Here is a 27763-nt window from a genome sequence, read left to right as displayed (position 1 = left end):
TTGAGTTGGAATGTACCATTCTGCCGACACACCGGGAAGGATTTTGTTGTGACAGCGGAGTATCAACCCGGCGGGGGGAGACGGTAAGGTGAAATCTGTAGCCCTTCCTCTGTGTAATTTAAATAGAACCTACAATTGTGAGATAAAGCCGAAATGTAAATGTTTCCGCACATTTACATGTTTTACATGGTCGAGTCCCTCGAATTTATATTTTAGTACAACACATTTTATCATCCCGGACTTGCAGGTAGAACCACCATCAAAATATCGCCAGCTAGCGAATCATAGCTATCCCTGTGATTAATTTAGCTAACTTAGCTAACGTTACCAGCTAGCGTTAGATTGGCGAAAGACAGGAAGCTGTTTTAGCTCTATCATTATATCCCTCTGGGTTTCTTAATTTGTTTTCCATCACACAAATCCTAGCGTTAAAGCTAGCAAGCAGGTAAACGTTAGCGTTAGCTTCGGCTGCTGCAGTTGCACTCAAGTCGTGACTGTCCGTGTCAGGATGGATGATATTACAGTCTCTCGGCCTAACGTTATCGCTCACAGTGCTCCTGCTGCTCATAATCTCCAGCCACCTGCGATATTCAGTTTGAAATCAGATTAATTATATGTGTAGGCCTTATCTTTGTCCGTTATTGATTGTGCGTTAGGCTTCTGATTTCGCAATGAAAGTTTCCTCGTCAAGCTGAATCACGGAATGTGTAATGTTATTGGCCAATAACATGACATATCCTTAATGAAGAGGGCATAAAATCAACCTAAATAGTGCTTCACCCGCAGCCAGAGTGGTTTGCGATTATCTACATTTAGTTTTTGTAACATCTTGATATTTCAGCTAGCTGTACAAAATCTAATAGCTCAATTTCTGATCCAGACATCCTGAAAAGCAAGCTCTGTATGGTCAGATCATACGTCACATCTCCATCAATAATAAATAGAGCATCCTACTCCCTTGTTGCCTTCAAATTACAGATGTTGTGTCTGACTGGGAATGTGTCTTGTCTGATCTGCTGTCATCCATTCTTTTTGTTTTTCAGGTCAGAACATAGGTTGTTTTTTATCTTGGATCAACAATGGCCTTCAGCAAGGGATATCGCATCTACCACAAGCTGGATCCACCCCCCTACAGTGTCATAGTGGAAACTAGGACCAGGGAAGAATGCCTCATGTTTGAATCAGGGGCTGTTGCCGTTCTGTGTAAGGCATCTTGTTTAATTATACTGTAATGAGAGATTATTGAAATACTCTTGCCTCAAATAAGAATGCTACAAGGGAAATACAGCTGCATTAAGTAGCTGCAGGGATGGATGTGATTCTGTTTTATGATCAAGTCATAGGCTACATTTATTTTAGGGTTTAAGAAGGCGTACTACAGATACTGTCCTTACATTATGTTGCTTCTGTTTGTATCCAGCGGCAGCAGAGAAGGAGGCCATCAAAAACACATACTCAAAGATTGTTGATGCTTATGGAATCCTGGGCGTCCTCCGCCTCAACCTGGGTAAGCTACAGAAACATCTTCTCCATTCATTGCTCCCTGTTGCAGAAGTTACCAGGGTCCAGTCCAGATTTTGACCCCCCGGGTTCTTGTGTCACTGTGGTTTGTATTCCTGCTGCTGCTTACTCATAAGCTGCTTTCTCCTGTCCTCTATATGACCTTGAAGGCTCTTGTTATCACAACAAGGAAAACGTCGTGTGAAAGATTAAAGCTCAGGCTTATAGATGGCTGAGATTTGACTGTTCGGTGATATCCTATAAAGGAGTGGCACCAAAGCTGAATTAACCATTTCCTACCCAGCCTCTTAATGCTTTATTGTATCTTTTCTTAATGCAGTGCTTTATAACTATTAACACGATGCCTTCTTTTTTCTTTACAATGGACCATATGTTTTCATACCTTACTTCTGCAGGTGACTCCATGCTCCACAGTCTGGTGGTTGTGACAGGATGCAGCTCTGTGGGGAAGGTGCAGGATTCTGAGGTTTTCAGAGTCACGCAGACAGACTTCATATCACTGAAGAATGATCCAGGAGACGAGGACCGGATTTCTGAGGTGCGAAAGGTCCTAAACTCAGGACACTTCTACTTTGCCTGGTCTTCCACTGGAGTCAGCATGGACTTGAGTCTCAATGCACATCGCAGGATACTAGAAGACACTACAGATAACCGTTTCTTTTGGTAAGAGTGTGAAATGATCACTGTTCCAAGGTTATAAGGAGACTAGTGGGCAGGTATTTGGCTTCTCTGAAGTAGTAGATATCAACTAATTACATGTTCTCCAATCTGCACGTTCTTTGTGCTGTGATATTTTCTACTGAATGTGTGATATGGGGGCTGTGTGATTTGCAACTAAGCTGTGAAAATTCACCACTCACACAATTCTTTCTTGTGTGTTTGCTGTTGTGTCTGTCTTGATATCATTAATCAATAGGAACCAGTCTCTGCACCTGCACCTAAAACACTACGGAGTAAACTGTGATGACTGGCTGTTGAGGCTGATGTGTGGTGGTGTGGAGATCAGGACTATCTATGCAGGGCACAAACAGGCTAAGGCCTGCATCTTCTCTCGCCTCAGCTCAGAGCGAGCAGGAACACGATTCAACGTCCGAGGAACAAACGACGATGGACAGGTGGCCAACTTTGTGGAGACTGAACAGGTGACTCAGCTATTTGACAGTTTCTTTCTCGTTTGAGAGGTGTTAAGAGCTGGTGTTTAGAAATCAATTTGCATCAGTTTCAGGTGCCAGTAAGCGCATGGCAAACAGGACACAGAGCAGGAGGCAGTGACAAACTTATTCTACCACGCACTGAAGAGCTTTAGCCTGTTTATAGAATTCTTTATGGGTGCAATATAACAAGAAAAATGACAAAAGACAGAGTTAAACAAGACCGGGCAGAGTTTATGACATCAGTCAAGAACGTAGTTATAGATGGGATGGGAGTGCAGTCCCAGGTAGAAGAAGGCATCAGGAGTGTTTTGTGTGCAGTTAGAGAAGAGTGTACCAACAAGTTTTGCACAGTGAGGTGCACTCTGTGGATTACCTTGTATGAGCTGCGTGTGCGTTTGTTCAGATTGGGGTCCAGAAGTCTGCATTGGTATTGATTGATAGAGCTTGTTGCCAATTAACTGATGATATGGATGTAGTTGCATTTTTCAATCCAAGAGAGAAAGAGGAAGGTTATTCCAGATTTGGGCGATGGAAATGGTAACAGTGTTCAATTTGGGATCTTTTGGAATGTCCATCAAGTTGTCAGAGGCGTTACTATTGTACAAGTTTTGAAACAAAGATGCCTTTTGATGTGTTGGCTAAAGAATGGTAGGTCTGTAATTTAAATGTCATTGCACAAGGTTTGTTTGATGTCTTGTGTGTCAGATGTGTTGTCTGACTGTTTGGGATGGGTTCCTTTTAAATATACACTGTCATATACACAAAAATATGGGAAAATTGCAGCACTTCTACGCCTCCTTGGGATTTGGGATTTGTACAGCTGCTCTGATCGAGTAGAATTTGGAAAATGATTGAATCTAGTGGGAGTGGGCATCCTTGCCTGTTGCCCCTGTGCAGTGTGTGTGAAGCTTTGTGTGATATTAGTCTGTATACTCTGTACACTGTTAATAAATAATGAGTAGAATAGTCCACATGGTGCTGACCTTTTTTAACATGCATCATATGTGCATTTGTTAATAGAGTCACATGACCTTGGTTAATACAGTCTGTTTAAACACTGGTTATCTATTGACTGTTCAAGAGCAAACCTGCTGCAACCTTGTCGTGAAACACTACTGCTCTAGCGTTTTGTGCTGTCACTGTAGAATGACATCGTAACACTGATAATTATAGATGCATAATTAACCTATAGGAAAACCAGCAGGATGATGATGATGATGATGATATATCAATACACTGATTTATTGGTCAAGTTCCAGTCTGATGCCTTTTACTTTGCAGTCATTTATAAGTTCCTTATTGAGTAAAATTCAGTTCAGTCAGTATTTCCGTTTTTACTGAGTCATCACATTCTCAGAGGATGGAATGTTACTTTTCATCTCTCCGTTGTGGAAAAAAAACTCAATTTGCATTTTCCCTTTTTATAGTTCCTGTTTCAGGAAACAAACAGGAAGCTGTAGGTTAGGCAGAACAACAAGAACAACTGGAACAACTGTAGCTACAACACAGTGTAATACAGCTTGACCACAAAGTCTGAATAGAAATTAAACATTAGAAGCCTCATACGTGTAGTGGTGTATGCAGGGATTTTGTGTTGCAGTATATTGTTTTGTTAGGTGTGCTGATTATTTTGTCCAGCGCCTGTGGTGTTAACAGCTTATGGTCATGTTGAGTAGTGATCTTGGCGTCAACCATATGTCATCAGTGCAGCACAGAAAAGTGTAGCCTCTCTACATGTGACACACTGCCTGTCTTTTTTTATTTATGTTTGCCTTGTGTCCTGACAAAGCAGCCTCAGACACATGCTGGTATTGTGAAGTCATTTCCCTCTCTGCATTATACAGTCACAGAGGAATTAACATCCATCAGTCTCACCTATAGTTTATAGTTGGTTATTTTTTGGGGGGTTATTTGGTTGGCTCGTTATCTTAGATGTTTTTATATTTATGTTCTTTGAATGTGTTTTTAATCATGTTTCTACAACTACATTACATGTGTGTTTTGTCATATTGCGACTAAAGTTAACCAAACTTTCCTCTTCCTTTTAAACAGGTTATTTTCCTGGATGACAGAGTCTCATCCTTCATACAGATCCGTGGGTCCATTCCTCTTTTCTGGGAACAGCCAGGAATCCAGGTAATGGACACTGAAACTTTCCTGTAAAGCCAGCCTTGAGTCTGCCTTGAATTTTCATATATTATATGAAAATCATAACACATCCCTTGTTTTTATGTAGAAGTCCTGACCAATTTGTTGTAGATTTGGCTCACACAGTCTCAGTTGATTACACAGTGTAAGTGTAAATGCTGAGCTCTGATGAAGTCAACAGGAAGCAGGATGAAACGTCTCCTTTTACAATTACATCCTAGTTTTAACGCATTTTGTCCATGCTATGTTCAGAAAAACTCCATTAAGGGGGTTTTGTCGCAACTGAATGAGAATCGGCACCCTAAACAGCTGGATGAGAACCCCCACCTGGTATAACCATTTCTTTGTTTTTTTGGCTCTTGCTGGTGTTGGCGCTTTCATACTGCAGATGGGGGTTTCTCTGTGCAATGCCAAAGGGCAGGGGTGAAAAGCAATCCCATTAAGGATATTTATCCAGGTCGCTATAGCTGGAAATACAATTTTTAAGATTTAAAGCAGGAACTAGCATCACCCATTAAATGCACACTATAAACAACATCAGTGGGATTCTCCTGCCCTTGTCCTGACATTGCACAGACAGGTGGATAAATTTGATCAGACGTGGGGGAGGTTAATGATAGATACAGTGGTTGGTAAAGGGCATTTCTCTGTTTTCCCCAGCTCCCAGACATCTTTGGTCAGGTGAGAGCCTGGTCTGAAAACATCCTCTAACCACTTCTCTTTCACTCAGTCAGCTGATATTCCCCAGGCAGCTGCTGGGTAGGTATTAATTGACAATATGAAAAAATTAGCTGTCAAATCTATATCAAGAAAGGCCAAGACCATATTAGACACGTATTCAGCCCACAAGGTCTATGGTTTGGTCAAAAAACAGAGGGTTGTGGGCTCGGGGTTGTTTTCAGACATAACTGTAGTCCTCCTGCTTTTTAAAGGCCTTGTTTTAGCTCATAGTCCCCTCTACCGATTGTGGCTTTGTAGGCTTATTTTCTCCTCCCCATATTCTCTAATTCAGTCTCTGAGCAGGATGGATAGCTTTGGTTTTATCCAGAAGAAGAGTCATTGATCTTTCTACAGTTAGTTTAACTTAGAATAGTTTTAGTATTATAAAACCCTGCTGGGAAAGATGTAAATCAGTCATTGGACTTCCCCCTCTTAAACGATTAGTTGTTAGATTCCTGGTTGATCCCAAAATCTTAGTTAATGGGTTTTATGGTTGTTTAGGGGAAAGAGCCAGTAGTGGAATAATGATCACATGTGGCATCATATTACTCAAGAAATCCTTCTATTAGTTATGAAAATTATTGACAGTTTCTGTAGTCAAGGACAAACTTATTAAGATGTAACCTTGAAATATAATGTGGATGATAAATAATTTCAGTATTATAAAACAATTAAAAGGGTGATTTGACCAGCGCCACTCCAGGTGCTATCTGCTATCCATTGAGTTGGAGTAACATGTGAAGGGTTTTGGCCTGAGGTGTACAGTTGTAACCCGAGTCCCTTTTAGATGCCATCTCAGGAAGTTATTAAATATGCATAGCATAGACCTGCACAACAGTGGAGACAGGAAGGAGTGACAAAATGGCAGCAGCATGGAGCAAAATGTCTAGCCCTGCCAAACACAGGCTGAGCCAAAATAGGCACATACAAACATTCGAGCAGATGAATACAAAGCAGAGGAAGAGATTAGCAGACGGTGCAAAAGAAAGGCAAAGACTGGCACTGTGGGAACACTGAGAGTCGAAGTGTGCTCAGGAGATCCCACTAATGTCCTTGATTGAGCAATGAGATTGAAGGAAGAGGAGGCAGAAAGTGACAGGTACAGGAGGAGTGATAATGGCATTTGATTTTCTTCTTGTCAGACGATGACAAGCTATTAAGAGACAGGAAGAGAGGAGATTTGAGAAGCACATGAATTTGTGCACAGATGTGTAGGGGGCAACAAGGGAACAAGTAAGGACCTGCAGTGCAGAGTGAGCAGAGTTACATCTAAGAGCCACTGTGCAAGGGTCCTGCAGAGTCTGTAAGGGTGTGGTCATGCCTGCCTTTACTTCTCCATGAGTGTTTCTCGTGATTCAGTCAGCACCAGGAGAATATAAGTGAGACCAAATACAAGAAGAGGGGCAAAAGGAAATTTGAACATTTCTGATAATGGTGTTGGAGAGATGACAGGCTTCAAGTTTTCTCTGCTGCTCAGTGTCTTTGTCGTCTTATGAACAAATCTCCCTATGCTGCCCCTGTGTTGCTGTCGTCCTTTGCCATTCTTTTATTTGTTGCCACTTTAAAAGTTTCCACTGTTCATATGTTATGCAACATTTCTATCCCAACTTCGTTCTTCACCACCAGGATTTCTGGTCATCTGCGACGTGTGTGTGTGCGCAGCTTTCCTTTTTAAAGGATTTGAGTTAAAGTAAAGGAGGACACTGTGACTCGTGTCTTTCTTGTCTTTTCTCACTGTCTCTGCCCTGCAGGTTGGCTCTCATCGTGTCAAACTCTCAAGGGGATTTGAGGCAAATGCGCCGGCATTCGAAAGGTAATTAAAAAGTTCTGTGTAGTGTGTGTGCGTGCGCGCACATGTGTATGTGTGCTTGGCAGTTTTCAGCTGCTTTGTCTGGCCTCCAAGAGATTAACAGTCCTCTGAGGAGCAGAGGAAACACCATAATGCTATGTCTCCTGCAGTTACTGCCCACAATAGAGAGAAGCTCTCCAGACTCTTGAAGGAGAAGATGTTAAGTGTGTCCTCAGAGGTCAATTTAGAAAGGACACATTGGTAGCCCTTGATTAGCTGTCGACCCCTGTATTTTATAATGATTGCAGACACTTTCTTTGCAAAAGCCCCTCCTTTTCTTTTTGTACAAGTAAAATTATCATACAGTGCATTTAATTAAATTTGTGCACTTGTGCCTTAAAGCTTCTTGTAACTCGAAAATTAAATTTAAAAAAGTATTGAAAATCTTCACTTATGCGTGCAATTCAGATCCAGTGACTATTTTGTCATTGTATTCAGATTATGTCCTCTCAGTAATTGTATCCTTCCAAATTCTTCTCAGAAAGTTGCAAAAATAGCTATGCTGATTACTCATCTTGTCTCAACTGGCAATAAACTGTGGAGACCAGGTGGGCAGTGACAAATATGAGCCTCCTGGGAATCACCCACATTTTTTATCTGAAACAACTTTTGTCTTGTTTCTTTACAAGGCAAAGACGAGCCTCAGAAAGTGGCTTAATAAAAGTAACACAACATAATTTTAAGTGTAAATGCTCATGATTTAAGCTGACATTCACACGTTTTTTTGGCATCATAAACATGCAGTTTGTAAAAAAAATGTGTTCCAAATAATTCCAAATTCAACATTAACATTAAATTTGCGGACAAATTGTTTTAAATCATAATTTGCAGTCTTGCTTTCCATGTCTACAGACACATTACAGATGCAGGGTCAGCAACAGAGCAGTACCTCGTAGAGTTTCTAGTTTATTTAAAGTGGAAATAGACAACTTTTCATCCCATCTAGCATCTCCCTGTGGTTTTGCAACATATTGCAGGAAAGCTATGGAAGATCTTTAATTTCTAGACATGTTGGACTCCATGAAGTGGACTCAGTGAGCTCAGTACTCCCTCTGCTTATTGATATTTTGAGCATGTCAAGACAAGCATGTCAGATGGTACACGATTTGTAGTTCACAACAAATTAGTCATTTTTTCACAATAAGCAGTTGGTGATGAAAGCACTGTTTCTCAATATATGCACAAATTAGGACTTATGAGTCATCCTTTGTAATATCTAGTCTGTTTTCTGCAGTGACAGCCTAAAATGTCTCTGTTGAAATTCCTGAGATAGTACAAAGCCAACAATAACATCTTTTATAAACATGGTAACAGTAGCAGAGTGATGCCTCCGTTCCATCCATACCTACAATATATTAAACCAATTTGATAGAGGCCTGAGGTCATTTAAGTGTCTCTTCTTGGCATTATCCCCTCCTTTGCCCTTTCAGTCTCGACAGCTTAGCAAAACAAATACCCAACTGTCTTAGTAGGTACGTCCTAGGATTAAGTCCCATCATTTACATAATGTATTCCTTCAGACATTCAGATGCAAGTGTCACAGCCAAAAAATGAAACAAATAAGCATTAGGACTTGCACGGCTTTTGAACAAGTACAAGTAACTACTTGTTGAAAAAAAAACATACAGGCCAGTCAGTGGGCTTATAGTCCAGGATAATAAAAACAGTGTATTGTATTTCTGTGTTGTAGAGGCGTGAACCCAGCAGCTGTTAATATCTGATGTTGTTGTGCTGCTGATAGATGAACTGAGAGATCTTGTGTGTATTTATCAAGCTTAAGCATTGATAACAAGCTCAAGGAGCTTAATATGTTATGATAAATGCTGGTATTGGCGCGTCATCAGTCTGTGATCTTATTTTAGACATTTACATTGTGTGTGTGTGTGTGTGTGTGTGTGTGTGTGTGTGTGTGTGTGTGTGTGTGTGTGTGTGTGTGTGTGTGTGTGTGTGTGTGTGTGTGTGTGTGTGTGTGTGTGTGTTTTCCAGACACTTCACTGCACTGCGGAGGTTGTATGGTAAACAGGTGATCATCAACCTGCTTGGGAGTAAGGAAGGAGAACACATGCTCAGCAAAGCGTTTCAGGTGAGAAGAACCATTTTCTGCCCCTGAACACTGAGGCATGCTTTGGAGCAATTCTGTTTTGTCCATCTGATGTCCCTAACAAAACAGAATTGCTCCAAAGCATGCGATCCAGAATGCTGCCTTTCCTGTTCTTTTAAACCTTCACAGGAATTCTTTCTTATCACAATTACTGCACCATGAACTTTTGCCAGGTCACGTTTTCTTCTTTGGTCACAAAACTACAGTTGAAACTTGCTCAAATATAAAACCAGAAATCTACACTTCTTTGATTAACATTTATTAACAACTGATTAGATATAGCTGGTAATGTTGCCTCTTACCTGTATGACTACAATGAAAGATTAGGAACAAGTCCTCTTCTTCTCTCTGTCACTCTCAGAGTCACCTGAAGGCATCGGAGCACGTGTCAGCAGTGAAAATGGTGAACTTTGACTACCATCAAAATGTGAAGGGAGGCAAGACAGACAAACTCCACAGTGTCCTCAAACCCTACCTCAGCAAGTTCATAGAGGAGTGTGGGTTCTTCTACTACTCTGGAGAGATGGGCATCACAAGGTGACAGTTCAATACAAACATGTTTTATTAATCAGTATCACATTTTTGCTATTGCCTCTTAACATTTTAACATGCTTTTTTTTAGGACTCAGGGTGGAACCATTAGGACCAACTGCCTGGACTGTCTGGATAGAACCAACAGTGTCCAGGCCTTTTTTGCCCTTGAGGTAAAGGCTTTGTTTTGTTAAAATAAATAAATAAATAAATAGTAACATCCATTTTTTTTTTTTTTTTTTTTAGTCACAATTCTTTTAGTCTAACCCCCGTTTCCTCACCTCACCAGATGTTGCCAAAGCAGCTGGAGGAAATGGGTCTTACAGAGAAACCCCAGCTGGTGGCCAGATTCCAGGAGGTTTTTAGGACCATGTGGTCTGCCAACGGAGACTCCGTCAGTAAGATCTATGCGGGCACTGGTGCCCTGGATGGCAAGGCCAAGGTACACAATAGGGACACTGAATACACACAAGTTCAGCGAATACTGTTCTAAAAGTTACTAATGGTATAGCTTAGCCTGTTGTAACAACATCCTCCCAACTGTTGACAGTGGCTGGTGACATGAAACACTGATTGGCAGCATCTTTTGAAGCAGACTCAACAAAACTCAGTATTAAATGTGTTAATGTTTTGACAAGTTGTTTTATATTTTTGTTCTCATGAAGCAAAATGGACTTAAATGTGCACTTTGTAGTGTTGGGGTAGAAAAACATAAATCAGAAGAGAAAGATCTTCATTGAGTGATTTTCTTTTTTGTCTAAAAAAACTAAATAAACAAATTCTTTGTCTTCATGACAGAATAAACCAACTGACCCACAATTTCAGTGTTCTGGGGACATTATTTTCCTCTGAGAACAGCTTGTTTATTCAGTTATGGAAACATTTAATATTTCAGAGTTTGTATTATTACCTCATTAACATTGTAAATATTAAAATTCTGAGTTTAAATGTCTTCTCTAAAACTACATAGTGCCCATTTAAATATCGAATTATTGTTTGATCTTTAAAATTTGAATGGTGGACATTTAATTGGCACTTCTGGAACTGAAAATCCTGATAAACAGTTCTTCTGTGTACATGCTTGTTGAGACTGAGATGTCTACATGACTATGAGTCGAATGCCTTCACAAAGTGCTGTGTTTGTATTGTAATACCTGTTCTTAACATCTTAAATCTTGCCCATGACAAATAACCAGTATTTTATATATATATAAAAAAAAAAGTTATTCTGAAAGTAATGTAAATGAAGCTAAAACTAAACATCTTTACACAATATAAACAGTACTGAAACAAGCAACGACACTCTGGTAACTAACTGAAACTAAACTGAATTGAAAAGAAATATTAAAAATGAAGCAAAAATAAAAACTAATGAAAAAATACAAAAATATAATAACTTAGATGCAACCACTGTACAATAAATGCAGAAGGTTGAAATTTAAATGAAATGATAATGGCTAGTTGTGCATTGTGCATGCAATGTTCGATCCCCTTGCATGTAGAACTGTGTGCTTCTGTTTCTTAACTCTCGTGTGCTGTCTCTTTCTGCTGTCCTCTGGACCTCTCTACCTGTGTGGTAAGTTAACAAGCCAGTCGATGTTGTTTTTGAGCTGTGGGTCTTTTTCTGGTGCATTATTGGTTTCAGTGTCTGTGGATAAAGTGATGATGATGATGAGGGATGATGATGGATGATGGGATAGGTGGGACTTATTTATTTATTTTGAATAAGACTTGATTTTATTCCCCTTGGGGTATCTTGGTGATGCATACTGTCTTGACCTGGCAACTCTTGAAAGATCAGTGAAGATCTCTGATGTACAGAAATCTATCTTTAAATTTCTCTTTAAGAAAAAACAAAGGAAAAACAGCTTGCTTGTTGAGTGATCATTTTGTTGATGCTGTATCATTTATCATTTCTGGCAACATCTGCCATTTTGACTGGATGACCCTGAAGGAGTCAGTCAAAATTATCACCACTTCACACATCAATCAGTGAAATCTTAAAGTTGCACCTGTTGAGGCAGTTTTGATCCTTCCCGGTCAGTTCAAAAATCTATATTACCTGGATCTCTGTGATGTGTTCCTCCTGTTTTTCTCTTCCATGGTTTGAGTGGGAAGTACAGACTTTTTTTCCAAATGAGAATATAATTAATTTATTATCAAGTAGTTATTATTTTTGTGTGTGTGTTTTGTTCTGTCTGTTTGTAGGCTGGGAAGCTAAAAGATGGAGCTCGCTCTGTGACAAGGACCATCCAGAATAACTTCTTTGACAGCTCCAAGCAGGAGGCTATAGACATCCTGAGGCTGGGCTCCACGCTTAACAGTGATTTGGCTGACAAAGCTCGGGCCTTGCTCACCACTTCCAGTCTTTACGGTAATTCTTTACGAAATGGGTAATATGACATGTTAGTTCATTGAGCCGACAGATTGCATCTTGCCTAAAATGTACTCAGTGAAAGTTTATCCTAGATATAACATGTTGCAGCTTTTGTGTTTTGTCATATTAAGAATTTACTTGCCCTTCTGCTGGAAAGGAGATGGGGAATTATTTGAATATTTTAACAAGTTTTGACCCGTATCTGTTGTAGCCCTGTAAAAACCAGAAGCTACTCATCACAATAGAAGGGTTTGCCTGCTCTGAGTCAAGCAGGAAGTGTAATCTCTGTGTGTCAGCTATCTGTCCCAGTTAGATTAAAGCTGACCAACTGCTCTGCTAGCATTATCTGTTGCAGCACTGGTTAACCCGCCCTTCTCTCCCTTCTCTCCCCTCCCCTGCTCTTGCGCACAATCTTAGTCACTGAGCCGGTCTTACAATCAGGTATAGTAACTGACAGACTGCCCCCAGTGGATGGATGTTTTCATCCCATCACACAGTTGTCCTATCATTTGTGTTTCCTACTCATTCATTTATAATACAGTGTTGGTAGTGGTTTAACCCTCTGTTGCTGTTGCATATAATCAGGCTTTTGCCATGGTGATTAAAAGAAAGGATGCAGAATTTTTAAATGAAATTTTGAGTAAATATTTACAGACAGAAATGAACCATTACCAATGTTGATTATTTGAATGTTATCTGTATTTCAGCGAAAGTCTTGTTTGTATTTCCTTTCTCCCACGCCCATGTTTTAGAACATCGTTTCAGCCTTCCTCCGTTGTATTTGGATGTTCTCCCTTAGGTTCTGTTTGTTTTCATTAGCGTTTTCCCATTTTTGTTTTGTTTCCCTGTATGCTGCCCTTCCTGCACACACACACACACATAGTCAAACCAGTTCACACTCTAATCCCACTCTCCTCCACTCTACAGCCTCCCCAAGAGTATTGCTGGGAATGTGTCAGAACTACCAGAAATACACGAGGCCCAAGCAGATTCGGGTGTGTGTGGGCACCTGGAATGTCAACGGGGGTAAACAGTTTCGCAGCATTGCTTTCCGCAACCAGACACTTAACGACTGGCTGTTGGATGCTCCAAAGAAGGCAGGGCATCCTGAGTTCCAGGGTATGTCTGTGTTTATTTATCTGCTCTTCCTGGTCGTAAATGTCATCTCTGGAGACTGTGAGGGCTGCAGCTCTTATCAATCTTTGAGGTTAAAGGAATAGTTTGATGTTTTGTGAAAAATGCTTAATCACTATATTGCAAGGAATAAGATTAGAGATTAATACTGCTCTTATGTGTGTATGCTGAATATGAAGCTAAAGCCAGCAGATTGTTAACTTAAAACTGGAAAATGGGGAAAACAGCAAGCCTGGTCTCTGGCTTAAGGTAACAAACTCTGCCTATACTGTATGATAGGAAAGTAACACACACCAACTGTTGTAGTGTGATGCAGATCAATGGAAGTAGACTGGAAAGTTGGGCAAAAAATGTCTCACACCCTTTCACGATATGCATTTCTCTTATATTCAGATGACGTTTCAGCTCTGAGGCCTTATTCAAGATCAGCATAAAAGAGAAATGCATTTGAAGCCAGAGCATGCAACACTTTTTTCCTGCTCTCAAACAAATTCTACCTACCAGCACCTCCAAAGCTCACTATTTAACACGTTACACAGTATCTCATTTGTTTAACACGTAAATAAAACAAAAAAAACAATAACTCATCCTGATATAGAGGGAGGTTATGTGCCAGACTATTTCTTGGTTGGTTACAATAACTTTGTAGATTGTCTGCAAGTTGCATCACAGTAATGTGAAAACATCAGGAAGTCACTGATATATTGTGTATATATAATGGTATGAAAGTGGTATCCAACTTTTCATCCAACTCTTGCCAAAAGGCAGGTAGGCTTATTTCCAAAAACGTCAAACTGTTGCTTTTAAAATACTGTAGGTCTTGCACTTTTGAAATTTCAAGCTGACTGAGAAAATCTGGACAAGTAAAAGGTGATTAGAAGCACCTCAGCCTCCTTGAGCAGCTGCTCTTCAAGTACAGTTCCAGGGAGCTGAGCATTTGCTAAATGAATTCATTTACAGGACATAAACAAGATGAGTCATAAGAAAGACCCCTGAAACATAAAGGTTAAATGAAGGATTGTTTTGTATTTTATAACCTGGGTCTTACTAACATAATTTTTTACTAGTTTCCCTAAAGGTTAGCAGAACATTACTATCAATATAGAGTAGACAGCTTTCAGTAAAGCATTTGTCTGTTGTCTTTACAGTAATGGTGATTAGTACAATATTCACTACACTACTCACAAAATCTTTTGATGTCATTTTACGTATGTTTAACATTGTGTAATCTTTCTCTTCACAGACAGCAAAGCCAACCCCATAGATATCTTTGCCATCGGTTTTGAGGAAATGGTTGAACTAAATGCTGGCAACATTGTCAGTGCCAGGTATGTGTGCAAGACTCCCATCCGAGGTAACTGATCTGTCGTTGTCATCCACGAGAAAGTTGAGCTCCAAGATGGCCCTGAATTATTTTAAATACTTAATTCGCTCTTGAGATAATAAGATCAATAAGTACAGGAGCCAGGCTGCTTAGGCCTGATCCAACAAAGCTAATATGACTTAGTCAGATGTAATTCTTTTGATATATCTTGAAGAAGAACAAAGAGGATTTTGGAACATCTCATCTCAGTCTGACTTACATTTGTTTCTTTCTTTTTCGTTTCCTGCTCTATAACACTTTTTTCTTATCTTGTCTCAGCACTACCAACCAGAAGCTTTGGGCAGCTGAGCTACAAAAAAACATATCACGGGACCACAAATATGTGCTGCTGGCTTCAGAGCAGCTGGTGGGAGTGTGTCTGTTTGTTTTCATCCGCCCACAGCACGCACCCTTCATCAGGTACAGGTGCAACTGTTCACATTCTCATTAGCTGTTCATTAAACTGTACATCACAGGTACGGTAACAGATGGGAATTCAATGCATTTTTCCAGGGATGTTGCTGTCGATACGGTAAAAACCGGAATGGGCGGGGCTACAGGCAATAAAGGAGGCGTGGCCATACGGCTGCTGTTCCATACCACCAGCATCTGCTTCGTCTGCTCCCATTTCGCTGCTGGCCAATCACAGGTCAAGGAGAGGAACGACGACTACAGCGAGATCACGCGCAGACTCACCTTCCCCATGGTGATCACTGTGACATTAACAAGTGAATTTTAAAACACCTTTCTTGCATAACTTATGCATAACCACATCCATGTTGTCCTTGCCAGGGCCGTCTGCTGTACTCACACGACTACGTTTTCTGGTGTGGAGACTTCAACTATCGAATCAGCATGCCCAACGAGGAAGTAAAGGATCTAATCAAACAGCAGAACTGGGATGCCTTGACAGCAGGGGACCAGTTGTTGGACCAGAAGACTGCTGGTTTGGTATGACAGCACTTATGACTTTCACTTCCTCTCAACAGAAAATAGTGAACCATAACACTGATCCTGAGTTTTATAGCCCATACTAATGCATGCAGATCTTCAACAGGTTTTCCGAGGTTTTATCGAGGGGAAGTTGGACTTTGCCCCCACCTATAAGTATGACCTCTTCTCAGAGGATTATGACACCAGTGAGAAGTGCCGCACGCCGGCCTGGACTGACCGCATACTCTGGAAGAGGAGGAAGTGGAACTTTGACAAAACGGGTAAGAAGAAGACGTATCACAACATGGGTGAAAAATATGTTAGTTATCTTCTTACGTTATGTACTTATGTACGACTTCTGAACTCCTGAAACACAAGAATATACGTGCATCTATATATGTTTTGCAGCTGAGGAGATGAATGTAGTAGGCGCAGCTTCTACATCTGGGGAGAACGAGGACGATCCAGATAACCCCTGGAGCCCTGGGTCTCTGAAATACTACGGCAGGGCTGAGCTTAAGACCTCAGACCACAGGTAGGAAACAAGAGATATGTGTAATTTAGCTGCATTTCCTTCCTTCTAGATCTGTGTACTAAGTAATCACATAGACTCTGAAACAAATATATGGTGTGTCTCTTTCAAACAGCATCACAATCCTACATGTCTCCTGTCTTTCTCTAGGCCTGTGGTGGCGATAATGGACGTGGACATCCTGGAGGTGGACCCGGAGGCTCGGCACCAGGTCTACAAAGAGGTCATCGCCCTGCAAGGGCCTCCAGATGGCACTATCCTGGTGTCGCTGTGCTCCTCCGGCCCTGAAGACTATTTTGATGATGCACTCATAGATGAACTGCTGGACAAGTTTGCTCAGTTTGGAGAGGTCATACTCATCAGGTGAGGCTGATATCCCCATCACAGAAGGACGAACAGACGTGTAATCACCTTCAGACAGTTCGACTGCATTGACGGTGTCCTTGTTTATGCAGGTTTGTTGAGGAGAAGATGTGGGTGACCTTCTTGGAAGGGTACTCTGCTCTTGCTGCTCTGTCCCTCAGCGCTTCCACTGTAAGTCATCACTGATTATGTTAAATGCTTCTGAGCTATTGAAATGTTTCCTCCGTTACAATTATGTGACTTGAGTTTAAATGAAATTCACCTCAGTGCTTTGAAGATGTGACACAGAGGTTGTTTTTTATTCATGTATATCTGCTTAAACATGTCCATTTCTTACTTGTCTGTGTCTCTTGGTTACATTGTAGGTCCTTGGCAAGGTGATTGACATCCGTCTGAAAAGTCCAGGCTGGATCAAGAGTCTTGAGGAGGAGATGAGTGTGGAGAGGATCTGTGGGAGCATCCCCACCTCGGCCAGCTCCACCCTGCTCGCTGAGGACACTGACATGGGCGACGATGATTACGACATGGAAGGTAAAGAGTGTCAAACGATCCTGATCCTTCATTCATTATGAATGACAATTTCTGTTCATATTCGTCACCACTTGTCTTCTGTATCAGGTGACGTGGATGAAGAGGTTGAGGAGATCCTTCCCCAGCACCTGCAGCCTGGAGCAGGCTCTGGCCCCGGATCTTCCCCTCTTCCCTCCCCCCGCAGCAGTCCTTGTCCCTCCCCCACCCATGGAGAACCTTCGGCCCCAAGCAGGCCCAGTCGTGGACAACCCGCCCGACCTTCACAAGGTAACTGCAGCGTGACACGCCTGGAATCAGGTCACTAAAAGTACAGTCCAATCATCTGCTTCGGCTCTAGTTTCTTCCTACTGGAATATAAACCTTAATTTTGTTTTGTTTGTAATGCATGGAAGCAGATTTAAGTCCATCATCAATGAGGAGAGGAAGTACAGGTAAAATTTGCTGCGTGTTGAACTAAACTCTGTTTAGTGTTAGAAGGCTTGTGGTGTGTCATTCAGTAAAATACTTGTTTCCTTTTGATACATGTTTTCTGGTGCAGTGTTAAAATGTGTGCAGTGTTTGCGTCATCTTGTTTTTGGTCTGAATAGACTGTGCCGTCGCAATTTTTTCTGGAAACGGTTCCAAATGGTGTAAAGTTGTACCTCAGTTAAATCACTCCATTTTAACCTCTTATATTTTTTCCTTCCAGGGCCTCCTGTTGACTTCCAGCCTGGTGCCCCACAAGGCATTGAGCCCAAACGGCCACCACCGCCTCGTCCCGGAGCCCCTCCAGCAAGACCGGCACCCCCTCAACGCCCTCCACCACCTTCAGGTAAAGAATCATTCTGAACCCTCTGGTATACAGTTGATTAAAGCCTCATTTTCAGACTTTTGAATCAAAGAAATGTAGCCTGCAAAAATCTGAACATTGGAAGTGTGGATATTTCATTTCTCAGTATGGTATGGTATCAGATTCTTTAGGCAGGTGTTAACATTTCTACCTTTATTCCACTGCTTCGCCTCTTTTCTGAAGGAGGCATGAGCCCTCTGCCAGTTAGAAAGGACTCTGGAGGTAAAGTGATTGCTGTGGCAATGTGTGGTTATGTGCTTACATTGCTGAAGCATTTAATGTAGCTGCTGCTTTTTTCCCCATCTGATGCTACACACAGAGACACATTGCATTAGCGCTGATTGAGTAAGCTTTCATCACTGATAATCCAGTAAAAAAGCTCCTGAGCATGTAAAACCTGACTTTGGGTTTCATATATGACCACAGACAGTTTTACTGCAGTATTTAAGACCATGCTTTATTGTCTACTGGCTCGTCCTTGTGAATTTGCACAGTCTGCCCATGAATTTGATTAAGCTCATTGTTGTCCATTCAGCACGATAGGCATTCGCTTTGGACAGTTGGCATCGTACAAAGGTAGTTTGCAATTGAAAGTATGATACTTTTAAAGAAAAAATTGTGTTTATTTACTGAAACATCAACTTGACATGTACACATCACTGGGCTGTCCTTGGGTTTAGAAGAGGAAATCGGACATGTGGTTGCTGAGTCATGCTTGGTTTTATTTGAACTACTCCTAGATTAAGTGTGTGCTCGTGAGGTTTTTCAGTTGAGAGTGGTGAATGGTCACCAAAATGCAGAGCTTCTTCTACATCATTGAATCACTCCACCTAATAAATGATTTTGCAGTAATATTTCCAACTATCCCTCCCTTGTGGTGTATATATGTTAGTACTGTAAAAGTGTTGTTAATTAGTGTGCCAGACATTGTTGCTCTTATTTAGATTTAGTTAATGTGGAAGCAGCAGGTTATAATGTTTTTTTCATATTGTGTCACCAACACTGCAAGTAAGAGGCTGTTCACGTTTGGTTTTACCATCTGTCCTGAGCCATCCAATCACAAGTGGACAGCTTTGAGCCCGTCAAGAAAGAATCTTCTTGTATAATGTTTGCAGAATTAACAAGAAGCCCAAAAAAGTTGAGAGTGTGTTGCTGACAGCGTTTCACACGGTTTATTAAGTCTCAAAATGTAGCATTTTTTAGGGGAGTCTGGGAACATTCTCCTCAAGCGTCAAAGAAGTAGCCTTTATTAATTACTGTTTATTGTATTTGTAAAATTTGACATGTTTAACTTCAATATGTTTAATTTCTTTAATAAACTTAGTGTAGATGGTGAAATCCATTGAAACAGTGTGTTCAAACCACTGTTGGGAGGTAAGAAGATGCAATTCAGACACGGACACAGACAGGATGCAATTTAGACATGAAAACAGACAGGCTGGTACAGCGATGCCATGATAAACTGACACTTTTTGCAAGAAAAGAAACAATTTAATGTATTGTATATAATGCTGAAATTACCAGAAGGCACAAATGATTTAGAATTTGGTCCTCATGCAACAACATGTCTGTATTTACTGCTACTGCTAATTTACTGTCCCAGACCACCTCTGAATGTGGTCTGAGTGATCAGATCTCAAATTACTTCTCAATGCATCTTGGGAAGTGTTCACACCTGTACTTAAAGCTGTCCACTCGTAATCGGATCACTCAGGACTGATGTTGATCTGTCTGAACAGCCTCTAAAATCTATTTTTTTGTCATGTTTGCTGCTGTACTTTATGTTGAAACTACTCTTTCCCCTTTTTTGACTTTAAGACTGTGGCATATGTCCCAGCCCACTGCTTGGTAGGAGAGGCAGTGAAGGTAACTGGCAGCGTTTCATTAAATGTCATCTGATCCCTGTAGCCTTACACCCAGTCATCAATGTTATTGATGCTTTGTTGACATTGATGGGTAACTGTAGGACCAGTTCAGCATCATTGTGAGCCATCTTAGTCTTGTATGTGTGTGTGGGAGAGATGTGTTTGGTAGAAAAATATTTTGCTTAATTTAATGCAAATTAAGCAGGAAAACCAAAGAGGTTTAAAGGGCTATAGGGACCAAATACACTCTCTTACTTACTGTGCTACTGGAGGCAATTTCAGACTTTTCTTCCCATCTAATATTTAGGTTATGCAAGTGTAATGCATCCCAACCGATTAGTGTCAAGCATTAAAGATTAATAAAAACAACAAAACAAGAGGGGCAGGCATTTTGTTTTACAAATGAGACTCTCATTTTCTTTTGCAAACACTTGTATTGGGGTCTGAAAGTAAATATTAACCTGTGCAAGAGGGAGGATATGCATCAAAACAAGGCTATATATTGCAGAAGACCATCTGAGTCAAATCGATGCACATAATGAGTAATAGGATACCTCATAAATGTGCACTCTTTCAATATAGACTAAACAAGTATTGATTTGGTGATTACAGTCTTCACTAAACTGGGTAGACAAGGTGAGTTAAAGGAAATCCCCTTGGTCCAGAATTCAAATTGTCTTAAGTCAGCTCATCTTCACTCATCCAAGATGATTAGTGGATAAAATCCTCCTCAGTCAGGTAGATATTCAGACTCGCAGCATCTCAGGCTTCACTGCTCCGCTACATTGTTACCACCACACGCTATTTCCCAGTGCTTCTTGTAAAGTGTTGTCATTGGGAGCACCTGCTTCATGTGTGTAACAGTAATGTGGTTTGGTTTCCTTTGTGCTGCAAAGGACCAAAAAGCCCCGCTCTGCCTCGGCCAGATGCTGCTGCAGGTGAGTGCCACAAAGCATGACGTAGCCTCACTTAGCATTAATGTGCCAATGAAGACAGACGATTGTTCCTCAGTAATATACAGTAGGCACAATTTTTTCCCACGAAAGCCTGTCTTTGTGTGGAGTTTCCTTGGAGTTGCTGGGAGTGATTATCCCTGCCCGTCTACCACTATAATCCTGTGTTATGTGTTTATGCACCGACACAAATTAAACCGGTCCCAGGCTGGAGGATAGGGTTGGGTTGCTTAGCCTTTTGGTGAATTGGCCTGTCTTCACCTGACCCATTTATATGGTGTGTGTGCATGTGTGTGACTGTGTCTCTGTGCGTGCGTGTGTGCGTGCAGTTAGCTGAATCCCTCGGTCACAGTAAGGGTGTGTGTGGTTAGCAGGCTTGACTTACTTTTGGTGACTGTACAGTGAAGTATTACAGAGAAGCAGACATCTAAGTCGCGTGGGAACATGTTCACGGGCTCTGAGGGGGTTCAGCAGGAGAATAGTGAAAGAAGAGGTGTGTGGTAAGCAGTTGGCTCACAGAACAAGGCCTGCCTCTCCTCCAGACCTCCTGCAGCTCAGGAATGACTTGAGTCATCATTAATAATGAAGTCAGCCGGAGGGAAATTGGTCTGTCATAGGTTGGGGTGGGTTTGCTGCATATGATTTAGAATAGTAATGGTAATAGTTGAACTCTCCTTTCAGTAAACACTCCTACAATTCCTTACATCTCCCCATTGTAAACAATGAAATATTTATTGTTGCTAATGTAGCTGGTGTGTCTATCTTAACTCTTTCAGGTCGAGGCCAGGTAGCAGTGGGAGCTCCTGGACCTGGAGGTGTTCCAAGACCAGTGAGTTTACAACTCTTGACTAGTCATGTTATTTCTCAATTTTGACTATTCTTTTACTGATTTTTACAAGGAATGTTCCCAAAGACTAATTTACCTGATGTTTAAGCAGAAGTTTAAACTAAAGTTTAAATAAAAGTAAGAAAACATTTCAGACAGTCAAAGTGAAAACAATGTAATCTGTAAGGTCTAAAAAATATTGCCTATATTATAAGAGACACACTTTCCTTATTTTTACCCAAAATGTAAATTTCTCAAAATTCTCTATTTCTTCTTCGTTATCCAGAATATTCCTCCTCGAGTTGGGGTAATCAGTGTGCCTCCTCAGTCTCGTCCACCACCTCCAGCTCACCCTGGCGCACCCAGACCCATCCCAGAGGTGCATCCCGGGGCCCCTCGGCCCATCCCAGACACTCACCCTGGAGCCCCAAGACCTGTTCCCAGTGCACAGCCCAAAGCGACTGATCTGCCTCCAGGTAAGGAAATATTTTTTCACAGAGGGACATAAAGTAGGCTGTCAAGATTGGAAAGTTATTGATGTTTAAGCCTTAATTCCGTTCAGGTCCACCTTCAGGAATGCCTCCTACAGAGCCCCCTACAGTGAGACCCCAGGTTCCATCACCCATGCAGCCACCCATGCAGCCCCAAGCAGCTGCCCCTTCAGTTCAGTCCCAGCTCCCAGCACCAATGCAGCCCACACTTCCAACTCCACTCCAGCCGCAGCAGGCTGCTGCCGCCCCTGCTGGGCCTCCACAGGGCCTCTCCTCTCCTAAACCCCCACCACGTTCCCGCTCCTCTCACGCTCTGCCACCTGATGCTGCCAAGCCTGAGACAGCCCCAGCTGCACAGGTTGGTGCCAACTTCCTTTTTCACTGAATTTTTAGAATTTCAGCTGAACACTGACATATTTATCTACTGAGATGTTTCAGCTTACATACAGTTAAATCATGTTCTTGCTCTCAAATTCTGCTTATCACACAAGATGTTTTCTGATAAATTAGTGTAAAAGGTGGAGACTGCGAGAATAAGAAGTTAGCCTCTTTCTGCTTCTTTGTCACACATCAGATGAACTTAGTCGTCTGTGTCATTCTTCCTGCTTTTGTCTCTCTGATACATTTGTCTCTCTCTCACAAGCCGGAGAAGCCCTCAGGGTGACAGGTACTTGATATTAAACCACCTCTTTGTCTCATCCTCCATAGCACAACAGTCCTCTGCTCTGATGTTACCACCTCTCATACCCAGTAACCTCCTCCTCCTGTCTCATTTCTCTTCTCCCATGTTGTTTTAACCTCTAGTCCACTGTAAGGCCATGCATTGTTTTGTGCTAGGCTCACAAAATGGAGCATTATTTGTTTTTCTTTTCGTGGGTCAACATATCAAACCATAAATGACATGAAAAACACAGATGAAGATGTGACGTTTGTCGTTGGCCATTTTCCCCTCATTTGTCCTTTCATGTGTGCTCACTGTGGTTCAGGTGCTGAGAGTGAGCACATATGCAATGACCTCATAATTTGACTTGACAGTTTTGTTTAATTTGTATTATTTCTGTCATTTGTATTAGAGTTGATGATTGTATGTGGACTGTGGTACATACATGAGTTGTCAGCAGTAGTCAGTGTAAAAAAAATAAACACTGTACGTGTTTGTGAATGTTTTAAGTTGGCCTTTTTAAAGGTACCCTGTGGAGTTTTTGACCACTAGTGATGTTATGTATCAGTGGTTTGATGGTTTCTTTTGTGTGCGCGCGCCTCAATACATATTCCTGCCAACTGCAGTGGGCCGTGATGCAAATGTTTAGTGCATTCAAGCCATAAAACACGAAGAAAAAGATAAAACACATGTAAAGGGCTGGATTAATAGCTGTGCAACACCTGAAATCAGCTCCATGTTGTTTCGGCCATTAATGATAGAAAATAAACAGAGTAATTCACCAAGAACTATAGCAATGTGGAAGGGGAATATGACTGCTCATTGATGCAAACAGTCAACATAGTCAATAATCAGCTCTGCAAATTCATTCAGTAGGTTTGTTACAGACACACACACTGGGTTAAAGAAAAAAACACTGAATATAAACATGTAACTGTTGTTTACAAGATAACTCCAAAGGGTATCTTTAAACTTTTTTCTGAGCTAAGGAAAAAACATCATATAAAACAACATATGTACCATTATTTTGTAAAATACGTGAGTATTATGAGCTCATGAATCATATTTTCACAGCATTTTTGTGACAGCTGAATGCCATTTTTTTTTTTTTGTTCTTCCTTAGACCAATGGACTGAATGGAATCCAAAGAGAAGCACAATGGAAGCCCGACCCCTTCGACACACTTGCATCTGACTTCCTCTCCCCTTCCTCCACCCCCTGGCACACCACGCAGTCACTGAACAGAGGCTCCTCTCTGCGCACACCTCCATCCATTCCTGCGTCTAGGTCATCTTCCAACACCCTCCCTACATCCTTCTCCCTCCAGTCCTCCGCTCTGTCAGACCTGCAGGCACTCGATTCGTCCTCCTCTTCCTCTCTCTCCACCCCATCACCGTTCGCCTCCTCCCTGCTCCCGCCTCCCCCGGTCCCGTCTCGCAGTCGCTCACAGGAGACGCTGCGCGCCTCCCCAGGGCCCTTCCCGGTTGACCCGCTTCCTGCCCGACCCAGCAGCACCAATCCCTTCACGGGCCCGCTGGCGCAGCAGCAGCACCGCTCGCTCACCCCAGACTTCAGCATCCAGCGTACAGCCCAGACACTTAACCTTCAGAGGACCATGTCTGCTATTACGCAGCCGCTCATCCCCACACCTGCTCCAACAGCAGCTGCACCTACCGCCCAGCTCCAAAAGACCATGTCCCTGTTCGGACCGTCATCTATTCTCAATCCTACTCCTCTACTCCCTCTCACCCCTGAACATTCTACTACCCCCACTTTGCCTCTGGTGCCACCCTCCTCCATTCCACCTGCCCTCGCAGCTTGTCGCCAGCCACCTCCCCGAGGAGGGAAGCAAACCCAGCAGTGGGTCACTTTCGATGACGATTTTCCACCTTCAAGCAAAACACCACAGGCCCCCATCTTCCCTTCCAGTTCCCTAGTGTCCCAAACTCGGACTCTGCCTTCCAACTCCGTGTTTGACTCAGAGCCTGACTGGTTATCCTCAACGCCTTCAGTATTCCCAACCCTCCCTCCTCCCATCCCAACTAGAACCGGTAACCCAAAGCTCCCAGAGGGACCCAACGACGACTGCTTCTTCTCCAGGGAGTCAACAGAAAGATAGAAATCACTCTCAGTATGTAAAGGGCATATTCAGATATGTATAGATCTATGATAAATGTGTATATGTGTGTGTGTATTGTACAAAAGAGACAGTATTTAAGAAGTATAGACCAACCCCCTTCTGAAGCATAGGAAAGGATTTATATCTCGAGCAGAAACGGTGTACGAGTCTCAGTGTGTGTTCTAACTTCCCCACAGAGATGTTTGCTTATTCCCTGATACTAACATTTATTTTAATATGAATCGTTCTGACGTTTATTTTTATTCATGGCAGCAAACATGTGCCTGTGTCTACAGTTTATCGCTATATAAAGTACATCTATACGCACAAATCATGTGTGTAACCACCTGTGCAATATCAAGACACGTCTGTGTGACTGCATTCACCAGAATCAGTGTTACCTTTGGCTGACACGCTGCGGCTCATATCCATCGTTTTGACTGATCGGGATTCCTCAGAGTCGAGGGTAATCTTCTGTTTACTCGGTTTTATCAGTTTACATGACGTAGAAGGCTATGCACTGCAGGTTTGACATCCCCTCTCAAAATGAACACAGTCCGCAGCAATCAGAGAATTGCTTTGACTTCTGTCTGGGGTGCAAATTTAAAAAGTCACATCACGGGCTTTCTTTTTTATCATGAATGTACTTTATGTTGCACTGGGTTTTGTCATCGCCTCCTTGCCGACGCACACAGTGTGAACAAGAACAGCAGTCAGTGTCACAGTCAAACTGTTCACTGCAGCAGGACTGAAACTCTGTAACATCATCATTTTGTTCTCTCTCTACTCTCATGGGCTGGTACGCTTAGCTAAATATATTTTGTAGCTCTATATCAAAACCTATACATAGTGATTATGTATAAACGTATGTTTTCAATATGGAAACAACTCGCTTAAATGTGCGTACGTGTGTTTGTGATGACCGTATCAGTGGTTTGCACAATGATATGCACTGAAATGCTGTGCGTGCTCTCTCGGTTGTATTCTTGTTGACGGCAAAGATGAGAGCCTGTGGACTGAACGGATCAGAGGGCTTTTTGACCTTTCCACTCCTGCAGTGTTTTGATCCTTCTTGATTTTAATCCAAAGCATTTAGCATACTATTGTAAATTCAGAGAATGTGGTGTGTGCGTGTGTAAACTTCTAAGTACGAAGGCGAGGACATGCCACACATAATAATAAGAGGGCACTTTTTTTTTTTACTTACACTTTTGTGTTTGGCAAAAGTTATGTTTTTCATTTCTAAGAACATTTACTCTAAATAATCTATTGTTGATACTGTGGTGAGAAGTAACGTGTTGTGTTTGAGGTGTGTATCGTCTGTCGTGGTGTTTGTGTTTGGATGTGAGTGCGTGTACAGAGTTAAGAGTGGAATATCAAGAGCTTTTTCCCCCCAGGAGGTCTTCACACAATCACGCAGTGTATTTGCTTACAGGTTCTGAACTAACAGCTACTGTATTCACTCGCTCATGGCTGTAACTCTGTATTTCCGCTCTCTGTGGAGTGGCAGCACTGTATGTGAAAATGTTCATATAAGACAAAGTACTTTTTATTTTCCCCACCTGAGTGAGAATTCTCTGGTAGCAAAGCTGTTTGGACCCAAGTACATCACCAGATGATTATTCCCAGTTGTTTGTCACATCCTTTCAGGGTTATTTCAGACAGTAGTGTTATTTGATTGTCAAACTCTTCTCTTATCCGTTTCCTCCAGTTGAGAGTAATTGTTACTGAACCTCGCTGATTTCATTCATGAGGTGTGTGTGGTGTTGACGTGAGAGGTGACGTGTCAGTATTCTTCCCCTGTACTACCTACTTTACTTCACTTCTGTTGAGTTGTAGTGGCCGGCGTCAATGTTGAAAACGATGACAAGCAATAGGATCAGTGAGAGTACAATCCTCCCTAATATGCCAGCTGTGTCTACTCAGATGTTGTTTCCCCCAACCTTCAGAGATTATATAACCGGCTGAAATGTGCTCAAAGATATTGGATGTCTCATGGAGGATAAAACATCTGACCCAAGAAAGTACCAGCTAACTAACGCTTTGCAGCGCTTTGTTTAATCACCGTGTAAAATACAATTAATCTCCATTCACTGCACTGAAAGCAGGAGCTATCTATGTAAGCAAGTGTATCGGGTTGCCTTTGCTTACATGTCGCTGTCATCTCTAAAATGCATTTATTGTGTTATCCAAATGTGTGCAGTAGATGCCGTATCTGCATTATAAGTAGGTGACTAGCCAGCGCTTTGTGTCATGTCATGTTCCAGACGAGGTTTTATAGGAAAACAAAATTGCTCCTTTTGTGAGGTTGGTGTCCCTTTTTATGGCTGTAATCCATAGTAAATAAGAGTCTGTGTCGTTGAACATATTCTGTATGTATTAAAGAGTAAACATGAAGCTGCGATTCATGTTAATATCCAGCGTTCCATATTTTAAGTGCACAGCTGATTGCACATTTATGTATGACGCAGTTTGTGTTGTATGTATGCAAAAATAAATGTAAGTTTACCTGAATGTTGATGTTTGTCTTCTTTTGGAATGTAAACTGAAACTTTGTTATTCATGAAGTACCTCTACTCAAAATTCAGTTGTGCAGACATTTTACCATCTGTTTGTTGACGGGAATGGCTCCATTTCAGTGTTTCTACAACAAAACTTTGTGTATTCTATATGCTCTTTAATTTAGATAGCCTTTTCATGTCCTTGATATTGTTTGCAAACGGCTAAATAGCCTCTCAAAGCACCCAGGCAGTTATTTTTTA

The 27763-nt window shown here is 41.7% G+C and overlaps 1 protein-coding gene across 1 annotated transcript; it reads left to right on the top strand.

Moving 5' to 3' along the window:
• Nucleotides 1-65: 65 nt before the first annotated feature.
• On the top strand, nt 66-27515 carry synj1 (synaptojanin 1). Its single transcript, XM_073478735.1, has 30 exons — nt 66-83; nt 1044-1203; nt 1421-1507; nt 1917-2184; nt 2438-2663; nt 4728-4811; nt 7295-7356; nt 9379-9475; nt 9855-10030; nt 10116-10197; nt 10314-10466; nt 12233-12398; nt 13329-13520; nt 14779-14863; nt 15178-15318; nt 15412-15604; nt 15691-15849; nt 15956-16112; nt 16240-16366; nt 16514-16726; nt 16819-16897; nt 17092-17257; nt 17345-17524; nt 17946-18068; nt 18270-18330; nt 20816-20889; nt 21681-21733; nt 22017-22206; nt 22293-22579; nt 24006-27515. Exons 2-30 carry the CDS (start codon nt 1080-1082, stop codon nt 24999-25001), a joined length of 5001 nt encoding a protein of 1666 aa, XP_073334836.1. The 5' UTR covers nt 66-83; nt 1044-1079; the 3' UTR covers nt 25002-27515.
• The last annotated feature ends 248 nt before the right edge of the window (nt 27516-27763 follow it).

The sequence above is a fragment of the Pagrus major genome, chromosome 13 (genome assembly GCF_040436345.1).
Source record: "Pagrus major chromosome 13, Pma_NU_1.0".
Classification (NCBI taxonomy): domain Eukaryota; kingdom Metazoa; phylum Chordata; class Actinopteri; order Spariformes; family Sparidae; genus Pagrus; species Pagrus major.
This window is presented reverse-complemented; position numbering and strand designations above follow the sequence as displayed.